The sequence below is a fragment of the Carlito syrichta genome, unplaced genomic scaffold, assembly GCF_000164805.1.
Source record: "Carlito syrichta isolate Samal-C Ts95f unplaced genomic scaffold, Tarsius_syrichta-2.0.1 Scaffold303315, whole genome shotgun sequence".
NCBI classification, from domain to species: domain Eukaryota; kingdom Metazoa; phylum Chordata; class Mammalia; order Primates; family Tarsiidae; genus Carlito; species Carlito syrichta.
In genome coordinates, this window is record NW_007247411.1 from 674920 (window position 1) to 697685 (window position 22766).

General features: G+C 36.2%; 1 protein-coding gene across 1 annotated transcript; it reads right to left on the minus strand.

The window, feature by feature from the left end:
- Positions 1 to 1886: 1886 nt before the first annotated feature.
- LOC103260720 (ribose-phosphate pyrophosphokinase 1-like) lies at positions 1887 to 2970 on the minus strand. Its single transcript, XM_008058367.2, has one exon. It carries the CDS (start codon positions 2888 to 2890, stop codon positions 1934 to 1936), a length of 957 nt encoding a protein of 318 aa, XP_008056558.1. The 5' UTR covers positions 2891 to 2970; the 3' UTR covers positions 1887 to 1933.
- Positions 2971 to 22766: the final 19796 nt, after the last annotated feature.

Genomic DNA, 22766 nt, shown 5'->3' on the forward strand with positions numbered 1-22766 from the left:
TTTCTCTATTACCATTTACTTGGTATATTTTGCCCATACTTTTATATCCAAATTTTTGTTTTAGATGATGTGTTTTTTTTTATAAATAGCATATTGTTATTTTAGCTACCTAATCTAATAATTATTTTTATAAAATTAACCCACTGACTTTAGTTGAAATATTATATATATGTGCTGTGTTTCTTTTCCATTTCCTGTTTTCAGCAGTATTTTAGTTTTCCTTACACCTTTTTTGTCTAGAAGTTTGAAAGTTATTTATCTCATTCTTTTCTTCTTTTGCTTGTGCCTGAATTTTAGAAAATATATTTAAACACAGGTTTTTCTACCATGTTAATAATTGTTGATAACATCCATCCCAAACTAGATAAGATCCTTAGTATATTTACCCTAACCTTAACTCTTTTCAGCCTCTCATGTGTTGTGGATTTCATCTGGAACTTTACTTACAGATTTTTAAAAATTGTGTTATATTGTGGCCCATTTTTATGTGAATTTTATCCTAGTAACTGCCATAATCTTCACAATAACTATAAAAATTTGGTTTTTTTATCAGTTTAATTTCTTTCTTTGTTTACCATCATCTCTTTTATTACATGGTTTCTTCTTGGTTGTATACATTTTTATTTTCAGTATCTTTGAGAAATACTTTCAGAAAGCATTAATGTAGTATGGTTTCTGAGTCCTTTAATATTAAAAAAAATGCCCTAATAGTGCCTTCAAATTTCACTTATGGTTTGCCTGGGCACATACATTTAGGTTAAAAATAATATTCTTTAAAACCACAGAAAAATTACTCCATTTTTCTTATTGCCCAAAAGTTCAAATGAGAAGTTTGGAGTAATTTGAATATTGTTTCTTTCAAGCTATCTTGTTTTCGTTTTACCCTTTAGAAACTTTTAGGGGTTTTCTCTATTTTACTGGAGATCAGACATTTCCCATGATAAGTCTAGGTATGGGCCTTTTCTTCCCCCTGCACACATATGCCCACGTTTTATTGGTTTCCCCTGCAAAGGACAATAGAATCATCTTAAACACATAAATCTAAGGTAATTTGAGAAGCCAATCAAAGACAAGGAAGGAAGATAAAAAATTCAATGCTCACATTATTTAAAAGGCACTACAGTGTCACTTAACATCTACTACTATGGTGGCAGTAGGCTGAGAAAGATTATGTTACAGCAAAAAACAACTAAATATTGGAGATTACACAGCAGAAAGTGAGTTTGCTTTCCAGAAGACTATGGCACACTAACCATTTGGGCCCAATAGAATATTTGGCAGGGAAGAGGTCCAGTGGGTGGAATTAAAGCAAAATTGAAGGAACAGATATAACAAAGAATCCAAGACACATAGTCTCCAAATAGATGACAATAGATTAGTCTCCCTCTCACAAGGATTTGTTGCACTTTGTTGCCTCCTATCATGATCCCGATGATTACTCCAGCTGAAAGCTGTCTACTCCTGCCCTTCAGAGGAATCAACCAGCAGATTCTGCAATTAAGCATAGAACTTGGAGAACTTGTGACACAGGGTAGGGGATGGAGGGTAGACTGGGTGGCTTTGCTGCTAGTTGTTCTGAAAAAGGAAAACTCTGAGGCATTCACAAGTAAGCCAATCACTTTCAAACACCTCTACAAACCACCCTTAAAATTCTGAAATCTTGCAGCAGGAGGGTTATGCTGGGCTCACAAAATCATCAAATAAGTCAAATGAAACAACCCAGGCAGGAGATCCTAGCAATTATTCTTCACCTGTCTTTCCCTACTTCAAGGTAAATGTTAATTTACCTGATGTGGGTTGTAGAAAGCTGTACTGGAGCAAGCTGCATCTTCTGCTGAACTTTTCATCAAATACCAAGGAAAAATAAAAGCAGAGTTTATTTTTATCTTATCTACTTTTATTTTTAAAATAGAATAACCTAGAAGTCATTCTGTCATAAAGGAACATGGCTGAACAGGTAAGAAACAGATTCCCCATTGTGAGTTCTCCTTATGGCTTCTGCGAGGATCATGGAGATGTCGATTACCCGAATTTTGGAGCAATGCTTCATCTTATCCTCTTGAGGTATGGTATTGGTGACTACTACCGCTTCAAAGCAAGCACTGTTGATGCGAGAAATGGCTGGGCCAGAGAAGATCCCATGAGTCAAGAATGCATACACTCTCGTGGCTCCGGCTGAGAGAAGTTTGTCAGCTGCGAGGCAGATTGTACCACAAGTGTCTGCCATGTCATCTACAAGGATAGCCACGCGATCCTTCACATCTCCTACCAGCACCATGCGGTCCACTTCGTTGGCCTTCTTCCGTTCTTTGTGAATCAAGGCAAAGTCCACATTCAACTGGTCTGCAATGGAGGTCACTCTCTTAGCTCCACCAGCGTCGGGAGAGACAATAGTGCAGTTCCTCCACTCAGAGATATTCTCCCTTATCCATTTCAGGACAGCTGGCTCTGCATACAAATTGTCTACGGGGATGTCAAAAAAGCCCTGAATTTGAGATGCATGCAGGTCCATGGTCATGATATGATCTGCGCCTGCTATCGACAGCATATTGGCAACGAGCTTGGCGGAGATCGGGGCCCGGCTTTTGTCCTTCTTATCCTGTCGGGCGTATGGAAAGCACGGGATGACTGCAGTCACCCGGCTGGCTGAAGCAATCTTGCAGGCATTAATCATGATCAAAAGCTCCATCAGACTGTCGTTGATTTCACCACAACCGCTCTGAACAATGTAGACATCCTCCCCACGCACACTCTCGCCAATTTCCACGCAGGTCTCCTGGTTGCTGAATTTCTTAGTCACCACCTTGCCCACCTCCAGGCCCAGGCGGTCGGCAATTTTCTGGGATAAGTCCTGGTGCGAGCTGCCGCTGAAGATTTTGATATTCGGCATCTTGGCCAACTACTCCCGAGGCACTCCTCGTCCGGCGACCGTTGCTACAGCTGAGATCGGAATGGAGGTGGAGCCGCAGACTCCAACGACTTCCGGTTGTTCTTCAGCCGTTGGGGTCCCTTCTGGCTTCCGGTTGTTCTTCAGCCGTTAGGATCCCTTCTGGCTTCCGGTTGTTCCTCAGCCTTTAGGGTTCCTTCAGGCGCGTGGTCCTACATTGATCCTGGGTCTTTTGAAAACGCTCCTGCTTGGCACTTCTCCCTTGAAAATCAAAGCTGGAATGGATAAAATAAATGTGGTATGCACACTGTGAAATATTATGCAGCCATGCAAAAGGACAGACAGAAGGATTTTTCAGAACGTTTGATGGTTATGTGTTAGGTCATTTTCAGTGATTTATCACAGAAACACAGAACAGAGTTCCATACATTCTCAGTCATGAGCTGAACCTGATCACTTATAGTGCTATAAGAAAGTGATTGGCCATAGTGGAAAACTGTTTAGGGGTAGGGGTGAGATTGGTAATGGATGGATACTGCTAAGGAAGGGAGGGGCATACCTCATCAAGCAGGGACACTGCATAATCAATGTTTGTAAATCTAACTCTCAATTGTACCCCACATTTTAAAAAAAATTAAAATACATAGTTAAGTAAATAAAAGACAAAAAAATAATTAAAAAAACCTAAACAAGCCGGTCTTTCCATTTCGTGAACTCCCCCCCCCCCCTTTAGTGCCTGTATTTGTTTCCTAGGGCTTCTTAAACAAATTTGAATGCATGAAAATATAAACAGGCAAAAACACATGTTTAAAAGAAAAATTACCAAATGGAGAAAGTACGTGCAAAGTATTATTTTAGATGGAATTCCTCCAATAATGTAATAAAAAGAATTAAAAAGTTGGAAAATGGTATACATAGGCAATTCAAGCAAAAAAAAAAAAACAATAAGTGGCTAAGAAACGTGGAAAATATTAATAATCAATAAAATACTAATTTTATTGTCACATATCATGTAGACCAAAAATTTAAGATAATATCATCTATTCTGATAGAATGTAAATATGTAGGTTTTGCACGGGTTATTTTTCATGTAAACTTGGACTCATCATGTATACTTCTATTAATCTATTGAAATTTTCACAAACGCTCCCAAAATATGTTGATACATAATAGTGTCTGTTGCTGTATTAACTAATGTAATACATATTTTATGAACACTTCTTGTATGTCGGATATTGTGCTACTTATAGGATATAAGATGGTGAATGACAGATGGTAACTTTCCTAGAAGTGTTTATAACAGCAAAATCTGGAAACCAACAAGTGTTCATCAATAGGTAAATTATCAAATAATGCAGCCATTAAAGAGATTGACTTAAGTGTCATCATATGGAGATGTCTCCAAGGTATTTTTTTTTTTGAGTTGGAGTCTCACTCGGTCGCCCAGACTGGAGTGCAGTGGCCGCTCCCGGCCACCACATACTTGACCTGCTGGGCTCCGCGATCCTTCCGCCTCAGCCTTCGGAGTAGCCAGAATTACAGGTGTGTGCTACCACGCCCAGCTGATTTTTTGATTTATTGTAGAGATGAGGTCTCGCTGCCCAGGCGGGTCTCGAACCCGAGGGCTCAGGCAATCCACTCACCTTAGCCTCCCAAAGGCGCGGGATTACAGGCTGAGCCACCGATCCCGGCTCCAAGGTATTTTTTAAAGGTAAAAATCTGGCACAAAAAATATGGATAATATTTATTTACAATTATATGATAATTGAAAATATCAAATCAGCATGGGACTCTTTTTTTAATGAATAGCTTTGGAGAGGGGACTAGGTTGTTGAGAGGTGAGGATGAAGGAAGACTTACATTTTACTGCCATCTATTAATGTGGTATTTGAACTTTCATTACTTTCCCAATTAAAAAAATGAACAAAATATAGTTGGTAGTTAAGTGTTTGTAAAGTTTCCACAATCAATTGAGGATTAAAGTAGTGAGGCAGGAAGTAGAGAGGACCATAGATAAGAAGAATTTCAACAATGAACTGTTTTATAAAAAATAATAGAGGCATCAGATTCAAATCATACAAATCCTGCTAATTGTGTGCCTGACATTTGTATACTGGGATATTTTCATTTAGCATAAAACTAGACATTATTGTTTTTCATATTTTAAAATAGCCAAATAATGATTTAATATATTTTCTTACCCAATTTCTGAGCTTCCCCAGTATGTTGGGTAAATAGGAGGAAGATCAGATTTGGGATAAGGAAAGGGGTAGGCAACAAATATGTTTGTGAAACATATTACTTGGCTAATAAAAAAGTGCTTTTATTCATTGAATGAGCTATTATTATAAACCACATAAATAGCTATTTAAAAAAATATTTCCTTAAAATGACTTGCTGATCCAATAATCTCTCACCTGACATCAACTTGTTTTTATTCTTAAATCTGACTCTTCATGGTTGGCAGTGCATGCCAGCTCATTTCTGTCCACAACCCATCATTCATGTTCTTTTTAATCAAAACAATCAACAGACCAACCCTATATCATATACTTCTCATCCTTAGCCAGACCACATATAGTGATTTCTAAAGAAAATCCTGTGACTTAATTTGGAATCACTAAAAAATACTGGTAATTTCAATTCAATGAATTTTTCTCTGTGTTCATAGTGTGTCACACATTTTTTAGTTTTAAAAACAAAACCGATTTTTAAATACACTTAATATTATCTAAATAGGACTGAATGCTACTATAAATATCTAAAACCCATAGTTGGATGCATTTTTCTTTAGGTGATAAGTAGGAGAAATTTTTGTCTTGCTGCTATCTTTCTTTCAAGTTCTAACTGTTGCTTTACCTCATAGTTCCAGGGATTTGTCTAGAATCATACAATTTTAAAAATGGAAATGACCTTAGAGACCACCCGGTCTAATATCACAGTTCACAGACACAGAATTATAAGGTCCAGAGAAATGAAGCAAACTGCCTAGGGTCTATCACCTAATTAGAGGCAGAGTGTGGATTAAAATGTAGGGTTCTGAATTTCCAACTGAGGCTTTATTTACTATATCACTTTTCAGCTTTTTCTTTGAAGTTTATCAGAATGAAGGAAAAAAAAGTACTGCAGAAATATTTGCATAGATTTTTTTCTCTTTTACCAAGCAACTACAATAAGAAACAAAATTCAAAGCTGAGACTGGAAAATTCTTTTACTTAAAAAAAAAATTCCAGAAAGAGATGAACCATTGGTAATGTCATGGAAAAAAGGTCTTTGTTATTCTGACATTTGTTACCTACCTGGATCAACTGTAAGAGGATTTAGTTTCTGTTTTCTTTGGTCTCTGTATGTTGAGAGGGACATCTGTTTTATTATTGACTGCTTCTGAAAAAGTTACAGGTGGAAATGATGTCTACTGAACAACACTTTCTCTCTATCAAGGATATTGTTTCTTTTTTTTTTTTTGGAGTCGGAATCTCACTCTGTCGCCCAGGCTGGAGTGCAGTGGTATACTCACGGCCACCACATCCTCGACATGCTGGACTCCTGCGATCTTTCCGCCTCAGCCTTCCAAGTAGCTGAAACTATAGGCATGCACCACCATGCCCAGCTAATTTTTTGATATATCAGAAAGACAAGGTCTCACCAAGTTACCCAGGCTAGTCTCAAAGCCCTGGGCTCAGGATATCCTTGCCTGGGCCTCCAAAAGTGCTGGGATTATAGGCGTGAGCCACTCTGCCCATCAGGATATTGTTTTTTTAATAAATTACTCTAGAAACAAAAATTGTGATTTAGAGAAAATGCCTTATCTTTCTCCTTCCCAAGACAAGAATATTTAAATGTCATCTCTACAGATCTGTGAGAATTGTTGCATTTTGAAGGTCTTTTGAGCCAATGCTCAGAATATATATATTGCCTTGGTAATAGTTTTTTGCTTTACTGATTATTCTTTTACCCTTCACAATTCCATTATAAATAATTCAAAGACAGCTCTGATGCAGCTTAATCGGCTAAGGAAAAAAGAAAGTCAGTTCTCTCAGAAAGTGAAGAAAAATGGTTGTTGTATTTTAAATGAAATAAATACTTTCACTAAACATACTCGCAGTTGACAAAATGCTAGATGTTTAGGTGGCAATTATAGTTTTTTGATAAACTGTCAAATCTTGTCACAACACATGTTACAAACAAGGACAGATTTGGATGTCCTTTATGACAGCTTTGTGTAGGTTGAGAATGTTTGGCAGTTAATTTCAAACGAGGAACATATTTTTCTTTCCAGCAGTTATCTGCTTGTTTATTAGAAAATTTCTTTGTGCCTTTAATCTTAACTCATTTGATTCACAGTTCCAGATCATTATTGGAACATTACCTTACCTCATTTATTTTGTTCATAATAATCATCCACAGTACTTTGAGAAAACAATTTCCCACAGAGCTTCACATTGCATGCAGGCTTTAAAGTTTGTTTTGTGATTGTTTACAATTAAAGTTGACTACTGTGTGTGTTTACTGAGTTTTTAGTAGGAAATCTGTCATTTTATACAATATATGTGTAGATAGCAATTAGGTAAATAAGGCTGAGTGCAGCAAATGAAATAGGAGAAATTTTTGTGATTTAGAAATGTGACCAATTCTGAGTGCTATGTTGGAGTCATGAGAGTATTTTTCAAATACATGTTGGAATTAAAACAAAACTTCCTGGTGAACTTAAAAAAATCTTAGTATAAAATAATAACCTTGGAATAACAATGAGGTTACATGAGCTGAACGGCATATCATTGTAATGACAGACAAAGCAATATATAGAGTTTCCATAACTTGTAAATTGCAAATAAGAAAATATCTTTTAATATTCATGTGAAATATTTTAAAGCACTTCAAAGCAATTTTTGATAATGACTCTTTCCTTTCTCATGTAGACTGTCGGTTTTATGAAATTAATTAAAATATGTTAATTATATTTTGACAAAATGCAAGCTCCATTTATGCTATTCAAATCTCTTTTAGAGATATTTTTTTCCTCTTCTAAAGTAACCATTTATCCAATTCCGATAGTAAACATTGAAACCAGTTATACATTTACCTAAGTGAAAATTGAGTGCAATGTGTTTTGGAATGGTTCTACAATTCTCAAACTCCAGGGCTCCAGCATCACTGGGAAGATTTGCTAGAACACAGATTTCCAAGCTCATCTCCCTACCAAATTTCTCATCAGTAAGCCTGGGGTAGAAGTCCTAGGCTTTGCGTTCCAACAAGACACTAGGTGATACTGATGCTGCTGTTTTGATGATCACACTTTTGAAAACCTATTTCATCAGAATTTTCAAATTTAGGGACTATATACTTTCCACAATATCCTCTTATTATACTTCTAGTATCAGCAGCATCTAGTACAATTCTCTTTGTCATTTCTGGTATTAAATATTTTGTAATTGTTCTCTTTCTTTTTGTTCAATTTCACCAGAAGTCCATAATTTTATCAATCTTTTCCAAAAAAACTGACATTTGAAATTATTGATGTCCCCGTTGGCTGCTTATTTTTAACTTTGTTGATTTCAAGATTATTATTATTATTATTTTGGAAAAGATCTTGCGCTGTTGTCCAGGTTGGAGTGCTGTGGTGTGATCATAATTCACTGCCGCCTCTATGTACTGGGTTCAAGTGGCACTTTGCCTCAGCCTCCACAGTAACTAGGACTACGGGCACACAGCACCATGCTCAACTAATTGTAGAGACCGGGTCTTTCTATGTTGCCCAGGGAGGTCTTGAACTCCTGGCCTCAAGAGATCCTCCCACCTCAGCCTCCCAATGTCCTGGGATTGCAGGCATGAGCCACTAAGCCTGGTTTGAAGATTATTTCTATCATTCAATTTCTGCTTTCTTTGAGTTTATTTTGCGATTCCTTTTCTAACTTGAGATGTATACTTAGCTTATTCTTTATTAACAGTAAAGCTATACATTTTCCCCCAAGTACTGTTTTAACTGAGGGTTTATGTTTACTGATGTTTTTGTCTATTTTATCAAATTCTAAGAGAAATATGTTAAAATGTCCACCATGATTGTTGATATATATTTCTCCTTATATAGATCTCTTTTTAAACATGACTATATTTTGAGGCTTAATGATTACCTAAAAATTTAGATTGCTATAACTTTTTGATAAACTGAGATGTCATCATTTTAAAGTAATACTATTTTGGTTTTTTTCTTCTTCTAACAATGCCTTTAGCTGTAACTAACTTCTATTTTATCTGGCAAATTAGCTCTCTTTTTAGATAGCATTTTGTTTATTTTCCCATCTTTTAGTTTAAAGATTACTGTATATTTATGTATTAGATGTGTTGCTTATAAATAGGCTGTAAAGTTTATTCAGTCTGACCTAATCAAAGTTATATGTTAATGAATGAATGAATACGTTTACCTTCCTTTCAGAAAATGCAAAGATTTTCATGTCATTTAACTTCATTTATTCCCTACTGACATAAATGGCGGCAGCAAGCTGGATATTATTATTTTGTTTCCTCTCTTTCTTCCCTTCTTTGTTTCTTTTTTTTTTCACTTCCACATTATTATTATGTTTTATATAATCAATGTCCGTTTAGATATATCTATCTATGGAGTACTCTTTGCTCCTCTTTTATTCTTACATCTTAAGCCTTCCATTTGGGATTACTTTCCCTTTACTTGAAGTATATCCTTATATATTTTTTAGGTACTCCTGGTGGAAAAACACTGTCTTTATTCTTTTGTTCTGACAATATCTTCATTTCACCCTCATTCTTGAAGGCTATTTTTGCTAAGTATACAATTCTAGGTTGTCAGTTATTTTCTTTCAGTTCCTTGAAGTCACAGTTCCGTCCCTTTCTGGATTTCCTTGTTGCTGTTGGGAGCTCAGCCTCTTTTGTACTGCTTCTTTGAAGGTAACACACTTTTTTCCCCTGGCTGCTTTTTAAGATTTTTTTTCTTTTCTTTTTTTGGTGCAGATTCACTGTTATAAGTCTAGGTGTGGAATTTTTAAAAAGTAATTACATGCTTGAGTTTATTTGGTTTCTTGAGTCTGTGGACTGTTGTTTTTAATCAGTTATGGAAAAATGCTCATTAATTATCTCTTCAAATATTGCCTCTGTCCAATTGTTAATCCTTCTACAGAAATTCTGATGAAACTTACAATATACCTCTCATTCTATTTTCCACGAACCTCTCCTTCATAGTTTCCTTTTTCATTAAAAAAAAGTCTTTCTAAAAAAGAAAAGTCTTTCTAGGCTACATTCTGTATCCTTTCTTTTGATTTATCTTCCAGCTTTTTAACTCTTACTTCACTTGCGTTTATTATGCTATCAATCGAGCTGGTAAGGTTTTAAATTTTAGTTGCTACAGTTTTTATTTGACGACATATTGTTTAGTCTTTTTTCAGTTCTGCTGGGGGTACATTTTAGAGTTCATTGTTCTCTGCAAATATCATTAAACTTGCTCTTGTTTGAAACTATTGTTTTAATAGCTCAGAGAAATACATTTTTATTGGTGCAATTCTGACTCTATTTTCAAGTTATACATATCCTCATTTCTCATTTTGCTCAAAAGAATAAATCCATAGTAAAATAAACTAAAAGTTTTAAATTCTGGTATTTTTATTACTTTGTAATGGTTTTAAAAGAGTAGGCAGGATACAAATCTTAAAAGTGTAAGATATTAAATAAATAAAATATGAAATCTTTTTAAAAAGTACACGGTACAATGGCTGTTTTATAAGATATATCTGGTCCAATATCTGGAATTTTCAGAGTCTGAATATGTTGTTTTTTTTTTTTTTTTTTTACTCATGTTTTTTTTTCCTTTTGTGCTTGTTTAAGCTTAACTATGAAATCTCATGGTAACAAAATTTATTGAGGAAATTCATTGAAGTCTAAAGTGAAAGTTTCCTCTTTCAGAGACAATTTGCTTTTGACTCCTGCCTGGAGTTGCTACTAGTCTGGAGCTACCTTAAACCAAGTACAGTGCTTTTGTTTCCCCAGATTATCCAGATGATATAATCCCAGAGGGAAAAAGTAGGCAAAGGTTCAAAGTTACAGTTTCTTCAGGGTCTCCTCTCTTCTGCCCACCTCAAATCATTTTCATCTGCTGACTGCTATGCCCACTAGCAAGTCATCCCTCCCTGCCCTGGACTGTGGCAGCAGGTTTGCTTCTGGTTCATCATTACTCTGAAGATAGAGAGCACTCAGGTCCCTGTTTAATGAGCAGAAGGTCTCCTATTAGATTGCTCACCTTGGGCAGGCCCTGGGCCTTTAAATTCTATCTCACTTGGTCACTGAAGCCTTTAAAAATTAAGCCTGAGATGATTATAGCGCGTCTTGGCTCTTCTATCAATAATTTAGGATGAGTGTGGGCTCATATCCTCTCCCTGGGGGTGGAAAGTTGGGAACAGCAAGCAGCAACGGCCAGAGAACACCTGTGCCCTGAGGAGAAGCCATTTCAGGGAGATCAGTGGTAGTGGATGCGGTGCTATGGTGATTAATGAAGCAGTTGGAGTGGACAAATATGTGGCATCTTGTATTAAGTAAAAGCAACTAGTAGTCTGAGAAACTGCCAGAAATAACTTGTGTTAGGACACTTTGAGCTAGGGCTAATATTTGGAATTAGCCAGTGTAAGCTTGTGCCATTGTAATTCCATGTACAGTTCCAACTTGTTTATCCCAAGTCTGATAGGATGTTGGAAATTAGGATTCACTTGCATTTATAATATACTCCAGGTCAGTGATAACAGACCCCACTTGTATATAATGAATATGTCTTCTGTATACTACCTTCTAGTAATTCATCTCTAAAAATGTTACTTGTGATTGTTGTTGACTTTAGCAGATTACTTCACCGACAGTCACTTTTTGTGTAAATACATTCTGCTTCATATCCTTTCATGTTAATTTACTTCTTATCAATTCAATTCATGAGCTCTCGTTTTAAACAAAGTACAATGAAAAACAAGAAACAGCTTATTAGTGTCAATCTATTTTATTGCTATTGCAGACATAAGAAAAATAAGTTTTGCCAGTGCTTAAGCTAATATATTATCTCTTGAAGATTACTTATTTTTAAAGCACTATTTCATTTTTACTAACTTTAGTTCTTTTGTCTGTTAGAAAAATGGTGATTGGTGGTCTTTCCAAGTATGAATAGAGCAGAAATCATTTATTTCTTATCCCCTTTGAGTTTAATCTACCCGCAAAGGTGCAGTTTGGTATTATGGATATACACACAGACTCAGGTTCCAGACTACCTGGGCTTGAATCCTGGCTCAGTAGCTAAAGATCTGGGAGACGCTGGGCAAATTACTTAACACATCTTTGCCAGAATTTGCTTATTTATGAGATGGATAGCAATAATAGTACCAACCTGTTAGGGTTGCAAGGATGAAATGCCTAAAACAAATGCAAACCCTTAGGAACCTCATATATTATATGAATATCACATGTACTTTATAAGCGTAAGCTAATTTGGTATACAGGATACAGACGGGTGTTGAAAAGTTTGAAAAGTGGTAGTGGAGTCCTGGTCTACATGGGCACCTGTTCAAGATTCTTCTTAGTTTGCCATTTATCTTCCTCCTGAAGGGGTAATAACAGCGTGGTAGAACAAATGATCACTGTGTCCATTTCTCTCCAGGGAATTCGAGTGTGCTATGGGGGGGGGGACATGCTGAAGGTAGGCCTGTTCCAAAGAGTGTTGGTCCCATCTGTTTCTTGGAATCAGCGAGTCTGTGCCCAAAAACTCCTAAGTCAGATGAAAGTTGGAAAGGCACTGCTCAATCACAGTCAAGGTGAGGCTAAAAATGTGGACCAAAGAAGGGTAGGTGCTCTGTAAAATGGAAAGCAGAACAATGTGGCCTAAAGGATGACAACAAAATGACCATGAATGGTGTGGCATGAGACTGAGAGGGACCCCTTTACATGGTGCCTGGGGAGGGTTTCCAGGTGAGTGTGGAGCCTGGGTCTACGAGTGGAACAAGATTTTCCTTCTTCCATGAACTGAGGTGTGTTCATCTTTACTTTGCCACCTTAATGCATCCTTGTGATAGCAGGCTCTCTCCCCATGGAGAGATAGAGAAAGGTCCCTTACAAAAAAATTTAGTCGTAGGCTAGGTGTGGTGGTTCACATCTATAATTTCTGTACTTTGGGAAGCTGAAGTGGGAGGATTACTTGAGCCCAGGAGTTCCAGATCAGCCTTGGCAACATAGTGAGACCTCATCTTTACAAAAAACAAAAAATTAGCTGGGCCTGGTGGCACACACCTGTGATCCCAGCTACTCAACTACTCTTGTAGTTGAGGCTGAGGTGGAAGGATTGCCCGAGCCCATGAGGCTGTGGTGAGCTAAGATCATGCCACTACACTCCAGCCCATGTGACAGAGTGAGATCCCAACTCAAAAAAAAAAAAGGATAATAATAATAATAATAATAAAGGCATAAAGTCATGTGCAAAATCATTGTTTGACCAAAAAAGGATGGTTTCTTGCTTTTCTCAGTTTATCTTACAAAAATTAAGTACATTTTAAACTGTAGATCATAAAATCCTTTGAGTATTTTAATGTTTAATTCTTGTAACTTGTAACTATGTATTAACTCTCCATTTTAGTATATTTTATAGCAATAAATGGTGATTCCTAGGCTGAGATTCCTGATAGTAGACTATTCCTCACAGCAAAAATCACTGAAGCACTTGGAACAATAAAACATATGCCCTATTTATAAATCTCTCTAGTGAAGAAAATCCCATAGATCCTTTTGATGATTTTCTCTGTGTAAAAATAAAACTCATTTGGGAAATTCTCTCATATTTCACTTAAGTCTCTCTGCTGAAGTTTAATCTTATTCCTGCTCATTCACTTCTCTGTAAAGATGGAGAGCTGCTTAGATCACCCTCTTTGTGTACTGAAAAACCGTTATTCAAAAACCCCTTTGCTGAATAATCTCATTTTGTCAAGGCCTTCATTATTGGTCCTATCTTTAAGTCCTTTGATCATTCTTCCTGGTCTCTACATCTCTCTTAAATATCCTAATCTAAACAATTGTGCTTTTGTGGGTCTGACCAGTCTAGTATTATAGTGAATGTGTCACCTCTCATTCCTAATGCTCAACTACTATTTATACATACCAGTATTACACGTGCTTTTTTATAGAACAGTAAAAATATTTCAAAAGAGGAGATATATTATGCCTGGCATTGATTTATTTGTGTCACAGGCAAACTAATGTCTTTTGAAAACAAGCACTGTTCCTCATACACACACACACACACACACACACACACACACACACACACACACCTGCACAAGAGTGTATCTTATTGTAAATTGTTTCTAATTAAATAAGTTTTTAACAATTGTTAAAGAACAGCACTATGTTCCAGAACTATTTTGAGGTTAATTACTGCTTATTACACATCAAAAGAGAAGAAAACACAGGGTGCAAAAAGGATGAAAAGAATGGATTTTTAGCAATTAATTGAATATTTCTTTTTAAAAGTGTCTGAAATACATAAACAGGCTCTTGAGTTGAATTGTTAGATTTCATCAATGATATGCTTTTAATCTTTTTACTTGAAGAGTGGATTGTATGCATAATGTTTGTATTTGAAGTCTGCATCTGTCATTAGTATAGTTAAATTAAATTTGGATAATTGTGTTATGAAACTGGAATCAAAATTGGTAACATAATTCAATGAAATATGAGTCCCTTTATTATTGTATTAGCCTATTAGATAATTTCTTAAATTTATGATTCAATCCAAAGAGTGCATGGCACAGATTTTCTTACTTTAACTCAGCATTTTCATGATAGGTTGATGATATTGCTTCGTTGAATTACTTGCTGCTTTCACTTGTGGCTTTGTGTCTTTGAAGAGCTTCTACCACTTTTCGAAACACATTGCAGTCAGAGAAGATTGGCATTAAGCCCTTCTTTCCATCTTTACTCTCTTGTTTTGCTGATGAAACCTTTGCTTACTTTTCTTTGGGAAGTTTAGATTATGGCCACCATTTACAGCATATTCGTAATTTATGATTCAAAACAAAATAAGGCCCAAACTTACTGAAACCTAACACTTGAGAGGTTCCATATGCTTGGATATGTTCAGATTATTATTTTTTCCTATAATTTAGTTACAAATCACTGAGATGTAACTTATGTGCAAGTATGGGATTTCATGAATATTTAGTGCTTTGTTTCTATTTCTAAGTCTGTGAAGTTTCATAAATCAGCACTGTTTTTGCTTGGTTGCTACGTAGCTGTGATTTTTGTGCTGTCTCTCTGTACTATAGGAACTGAGTTTCACCCAATTTTCATAGGAAATTAATTGCTGGTAGGTAATTAATATATTGGTTCCATGTTAAGGGCTATGATTTTGATCTAAGGAAAACAGAAGGGGAAATACAAATCTAAAGTTCTCCTTTAACCTCAATTCCTACGTGTTTTTTATAGGTTGGTAAATGGGAGGATCTTAAAAAACTATTTCTAGTTTTATGATCTGTATTCCAAAATATTACTATGTATTTCCTGTCTGAAAGCTCCACTGACAATATTTTCTCACCCTTTGTAACTGTAAACATGGGTCCTCAGCTATGTTACTAATCGTGATCTGTTCTAAGTCAGAGATTCCCTGTGTGGCCAGTTCTCAATGTATTTGAAAATTAGTATTTCCAGTCAAAACCCTGGATTTTAAAAAAAAAACTCACTAGCACCAGAATAGTGATCCTCAACCTAGGCTACACATTATAATCACCTGGGGAACTTAAAAAAAAAAAACACTTGATAATCTCAGCTCCCACTTGAAAGAGTCTGATATATGTGGTTGTGGGTCACCATAACTCTAAGAACTTTCTAGGCTAATGTTCAGCAATGTTTGAAAACTATTGCTCTATTTGTTTTTGAATTGGAGTCTTACTCTGTCACCCAGGCTGGAGTGCAGTGGCACGCTCATGGCCACCACAGCCTAGACCTGCTGGGCTCAGGCAATCCTTCTGCCTCAACCTTCTAAGTAGTTGGAACTACAGTAGGTGCATGCCACCATGTCCGGCTATTACTTTTTTGTATTTATTGTAGAGACAAGAGTCTTGCCAAGTTGGTCTCAAACCCCTGGGTGAAGGCAATTCTCTTGCCTCTGCCTCCCAAATTTGCTGGCATTACAGGTGTGAGCCACCATACCCACGTGAGAACTATTGCTCTAAACAATACATTTCTAGATTAGATGTATAATATTCAGAGTTTCCTGTGATGCATATTGATTTGACTAATAATTTGGCAATTTTATCACCATCTTCAAATATTTCTCTCTCTTTAATTTATAAAGTTATACTGATAATTCCTAGGAAAAGCAAAAGCTGACACCTCTAAGCAAGTCTTGTCCTGGGGGGATGCCTGAAGCTGTTTATCTCAGCCAGAGAAATACATGACTTCTTTGAGAAGCTTCCTCCCACTAGATGAAAAACCTGTAATCAGGGAGACTGCTGATGGTAGAGTCAGTAAGTTGAGTTTGCTGTGCTCAGAGCAACCAGCAAGTCTGCTTTAACGTGAGTTGACTCCTTAACCATTAGTAATAACAGAGAATGTATTGAGCATTTACTACAGGACTGACACTTATAATCCCACCGCCATGTTATTGGGAAGGAAGTGGCAGACCCAGTGAGGTTAAATGGTTTTCACAAGGTTACACAGCTAGTGTGCAGAAAAGGCTGGATTTGAACTCAGTCTGACTCTAGGGCCCTCATGCCTGCCTATGATGCCACTTAACTGATTAGCTAGACTGCAATATAGTATAATAGGTATAAATGAGGGGTATGGGAGCAGATTGAAGTCCAGTCTAGTATAAGCAATGTAAACACATTGACTTCTCTTAGCTTCAGTGATCTCATCTGTAGAATGGGGTTAACGATAGTACTGTCTCACAGAGTTATTGTGATGTTTTTTTTAAAAAGAGGTTATCTTGGAGTCTGGATTGTAGAAATGCTCAGAAAATAATTTCTTTTTCTTCTTTTTATTTTCAGTCTAGGTTTCACTCTGTTGCCCAGGTTGTAGTGAAGTGATGCGATCTTGGCTCATTGCATCCTCAACCTCCCAGGCTCAGGCGATCCTTCTGTCTCAGCCTCCTGAGTAGCTGGGACTACAGGTGTGTACCACCACACATGCCTGGCTAATTTTTTAATTTTTGTAGAGACCATGTCTCTCTATGTTGCCCAGGCTCAATCATTTATAATTTTTATAAGCCAGCACAGTTTGTGAATCTAGAAACATGGAGGCTTTGGGTTTGGAGGTTATTGCCATTGTCCTGGTGGGTATGATAGACATTAGCTTCAGTCAGTGTATATAAATTAGTTAAGGTTTATTCTAATCCTGAAATTCTTTAATTTTCATAAAGTGTGTCATTCACTTAGATACATCATCTTTACTTGGCAAAATTCCTCTTTTCCCATCCTTATGGTTAAACGTTTGTTAAATATTATTTTTTGTTAATTTACATGAGCAAAGCCAAGCTTCATTCCTGTGAAATACACTACTTTAGGTACTGAGCTGAAGACTTTTTGAGGAATTAAGATAGTAGGTAGCTCACTTGAACAAATTCCCCATGCCATAGTCCAAATAAAATGACCCAGATGGGAGTCAGAATACTTGGATTCGAATCTCCAGGTCTTCCTTCTTTAAGTACTGAGTACCTTCAGGCATGTCTCTTACCTTCTTATGGCTTTGGTTGTCTTATATATAAAATCTAGATGCTATATTATGTGATAGCAATGATTTCTTCTCACTCTAATATTGTGTGATTCTGGATATTGCAAAATAGCAACAAGGATATATTTATATATGTAAACTGTACATATCCTGGGAACTGCAGTTCTCACCCACCAGTCTATCTTTTTAGTTCCAACAATTTCTTCCTTATTCTGGGCTCATCTGTCAAAATGAAGAAGTAGAATTCTGTGATTTCTAACTTTTTTTTTGACTCTATTAATCTTCCTTCCGTTAACAACCATTTGCCAAAAGTATAACAGTCCCCGTGCCTGGAGATTCCTCTATTACTCCTTAATATCTCCTGGAAATTTGTTATATCATCTATCAGCTAATCTTTGTGTTACCTGAGTATGGTGTTTCTCAAAGAATGATTTCTAGATATTCATTTGATTACACAAATAATGGAAATATTTTCCTAATTCACCAAAAAAAAAAAAAGTTGAACTAATGGTTAGAAGACTTCTCCCATAAAATATTTATAAAGCCTCTGACATCTGGTACTATTTGTTTGTATTGGAACAAAATATGACATGTCTTCCATTTAGCACAAAATTATTTATAATTTTACACAAAATATATCTGCCTTAGCACCTATGTTCTCTAGAAGACAGAACTGGAGGCAAGGCTTACATGCTAACGTTTTGTTGAAATGTGCAATTCCATAGTAGCTAGAGTGAGAGAAAAGGGAATTGAGGGAGGGTAGGATGGGAAGCAAAGGCCATGTAATGCTTGACACATCTGACCATGGCTTCCAATAAGCCCAGAAGAGACATGGCTGCCTCTTGGCAGGTACATCTGCTCAACCTTGCGGGAAGTCTCCAGATATATACAAAACTGCACCTTAGAATAGTCCATCAGAGAGGAAAAAAAGCAAAGGACTTTATCTACTGACTCCCTCCCATTGGTCAAATTTTACTTCACAGAGGTGGAGTAAGTCAGTTTCAGAAGATGGAGCTCTCTGTCAGAGAGGAGAACCACCCAGGCTCTCATTGAATCAGTCACGACAATGGTTAAAGTGAAGGAAAACAGGTGAGGTGTCTCAAAACATGAGACAGTGCATATCACTGTGTTTATCTGATACAATATAAGTGTTTCATGGTATGCCACAAAGACCCCAGGACTTTCAGGTACTGTCCTATTCCACAAACAGCAGCTGCAGGATGACAAGTTTATCAATAAGTACTATTGCTCCACCCACAGTAAACTGTAGAACAGTGCTTCTCAAATGTGAATGTGGAGAGGAATTATCAGGGAGAATCTGATTAAAATGCAAATTTTGATTCAGCAATGCAGGACATCCAAAGTGTGGCCTGTGACCAGCAATGTCAGCATAACTCGAGAGCTTATTAGAAATGCAGTATCTTGGGCCTCTCCCCCGAATTACTGAAATAAAATCTTTGTTTTAAAAGTGGATTACCTGAGCCTGCGGGTTCGAGACCCACCTGGGCAACTTGGCAAAACCTCATCTCTACAATAAATAAAAAAAATTAAAAAATAAAAAATAAAAAGATTCCCAGATGATTTGTTTACTCTTAAGGTTTGAGAAGCACGTATTTGGCCTAATAAAGTACTTCTCGAACTAACTCTGGTGTAGGGACAGTTCTTTTTAAAAATTATGTATCCATTGCAATTGTATTAGCTATACAATAAAGTGAATTACTAAAAAAATAATATTTTTAAGAAGACTTACCAATGGACAGTGTTTTTATCATTTGATGTGGTAGACAAATTATTCTGTCAAGCTGCTCTAAAATTCTTTGTCTCCAAATTTTTATTCTTGGTGAGCATCTACACTTGTCATATGGTGATAGCTAAGAGTTCATAATCTGTACTGGTTTCTGGACAGGACTGAGTAGCATGGATCCTGAAAAACCAGGTTTTTTTTTTGTCTTTATTATTTTTGTAAGTTTGAAAATCCTTAACAAAAATATGTATATGACAGCACTTACAGGGCAATAATATTATCATGAAAACATCTACTTCTTCATTTACAGAAAATATTTTTCTTTATAAGTATAAAATGTAAATTGTAACCTTTTACCTTTATTCCCTTTGCTTCCTCCTCCCTCATCTCAGAGTATTTCTTTACATTGTTAAGTGTGGCCAGTTTCAGACAACTTTTACATCAGTGACTAGATCCTTCAGGCTCTTTCCATGGTTGAAATGTAAGTAGATATTAAGCCTCACCTGCATTTAACCTTAGTGGGAATGAGTTCTTTAGATCCTTTCCTGATAACAGCTTTTGATGAAAGGGAGATGAGGAAAGCCTGGAAGGACTGAGTGACTCAGGTGTGGACAGAGACCATGTCTGTCTGGGCCACATGCCTGGTACCAGAGCAGCCAAGATTTACTTGTGATTTTAATGTGTTAGAATTTTTGTCCAAGTCGAAAACATATAAACATTTGATAATGAAGGAAATGTAAGATAATTGCTTTGTGAAAATACATTAGGCTTTAACGTATTTTTCAATTTTATTTATTGTAAGAAGAAATACAGAAAGTACTACTTATCAAAATAGTAATTTCACTGGAAGCTTCAAATAGCACGTTAGGTATATATTGGGTATACATAGTTATATATATATATATACACACATATATATATACTCATACTGTATATATGTATATAGTATATATGTGTGTGTGTATATAGGTATGTGTACACATATTTAGGTGTATATTTATAGGCACATGTGTGTGTATATATATGTTTATATATAACTATCTTTCAAAGATGTATATGTATATCTTTGAAAGATAGTTGCTAGGCAAGCAGATTTTCCAGTGCACACTGAAGGATTCATTTCACAATCAGCTTAAGCCTATATTTTTGAAACTGAAACCTTACTCACCTGGCAGAGAAAAGCATAACTACTGAGAGAAAATACAAATATTTTTTAGGGTGTCCAGATTTTACTTTTAGACTGTATCTTTTGTGGACGTTTCCTTATATATAAAAAATCTTATTTATTCATCTTGGAATTTTCTGCATTATATAATAACCAAGTTAACTATTATAGTGCAAAATCTACTTTTTATAAGATCCAAGTACAAGCTTTATTTATGAGGACCCATGAAAGATATTTCGGTGGTTTCCCCTGAGCTACTCATTTGTTTTCTTTTTCTTTGGACTATCACTTATTAGACATAAGACTTGAATAATTTATTTCACTATTATGGGACTCACTTTCTCATTTCAAAGGTGGTGACAAAATTTTTACGTACTTTGTAGGGTTGTTCCGTAGATTAAATGCGTTAGTATATCTCAGTGCTTACAATAGTGCTTAGAACATAATAATTTAAAATGTAAGCTTTTATTTTTTATCATGGGGTTGGTTACTCTTATTTTCCCTTTTGCTTTTTCTCCTAGTAATGTCAAAATCACATTTGCTTCTTCAAGAGACTATTCACTATTCTTTTTCTCTCTCTTATTCCTGATTCTTCATCAATTATTCTTTATCCTGCCTTTTTGCATGCATAGCTACAGGGGTTGTCAAATAGTTTTTTGGAATAAAGTGGTGTGTGTATCAACCCATTTGTCTATCAGTCTCTTAAAAATGATATTGTAGGGCAACCAATTCGGGTCCCCTCCAACTGTGGTTGTCCTGCCAATAAATCCTGTCCTGTCAATAAATCCTGCCCTGTCAATAAATCCTGCTTTTTTTAAAAAATGAAATTGTGATCAGTCCCTATGGGACCTGCAAAAAAAATTGGACTGTGAGTTCATCTATGGACAAAAATTGTCTCAGGGACATACAATCACTTGAAAGAGAGATGGGATTAATATATTTCTTGTGACAGGGATCAATCCTCAAAATTACTGTTACAACATGGTGGGCAGCTGGGATTGATGAGGGGAATCAATCTCAATACCATTTACAGTATTCTACATAAGAAAGAATCTTACTTGTATCTTTGTATTTCCAGTGCCTAGCACAGTTTCTGCCATATAATAATACACAAGATATGACTAATGAATGATAAGTCACTTTTACCTGGGTGTCATGCTTCTATTTGGCAACTTGACCAAAGGAACTTCAGTTACAACTACATAATTCCCCTAAATGAAACTTTTATTTTCTTGATAGCAAGACCTTCCTGTCAGGTCAAACTCCAGGAAGCTTTTTACGATTTTATTCTCTATGTAATTCCCTTCACTCTGTACTCTAACATTATCAAATCACCTGAAGGTCTCTGAAACCAACATGCTTTTTCACTCATATATCTTTAAGCATGCTGCTCCCTCTGTCTAGCAAAGTACTTATCCTTTAAATCTGGGCCTGGTCTCTGCCTCACTGTGGGATGATTTCTTTGCTACTGACTCCATGATGCAGAGCTAGACATGCCAGTGTTTATGACCCCACTATGCCCCATAGCTAGCCTTTTTATCATCCTCTATACCTTGTTCTTTATTTACTTGATGCCCAGGCAACAAGTTAAGGAGAGAGAGCACAAGTTTTAATCAGACAGAACTAGGTTAGGTCTTTGCTTGCCCACTTTTGAGCTTTGTCACTAAACACTGTTACCTAACTTTGCTGAGAATCAGGTTGCTTGTTTTGAAATGAGGATAGTGAAGCCTATCTCATGGTGTTGCTGTGAAGATTGAATTTGGTAACATATGCAAAGGTCAAGCACATAAATGGTACTCAGTAAATAAATAATAGAGAAGGGCACTCAATAACTAAAATGTATTTAGCATTATGAGGGGGGTTGGTTTGAAAAAGTGAAGATCATATAACAAATGTTTAATGATAGGTTAAAAAATCACTATGAATTTTGATTTAAAGCATTATAATTTAATTTACTTTAGGGTCATAAATGCAAACAAAGAATCGTGTTTTTAGCTTCCTCCTAAATAGCACTTAGCATAGTGTCATGTTTAATAGACACTTGATAAGGATTTTGATGAATGATCAGAAAGTGATTTGCTCTTTCTTCACATCTCCTTCGGTATCTATCACAAATTCTTTTTATTTATTTATTTTTTTTGGAGTTGGCGTCTCACTCTTGACACCCAGGTTGGAGTGTAGAGGCATGCTCACAGCCACTGCAGCCTCGACCTGCTGGGCTCAGGTGATCCTTCCGCCTCAGCCTGCCAAGTAGC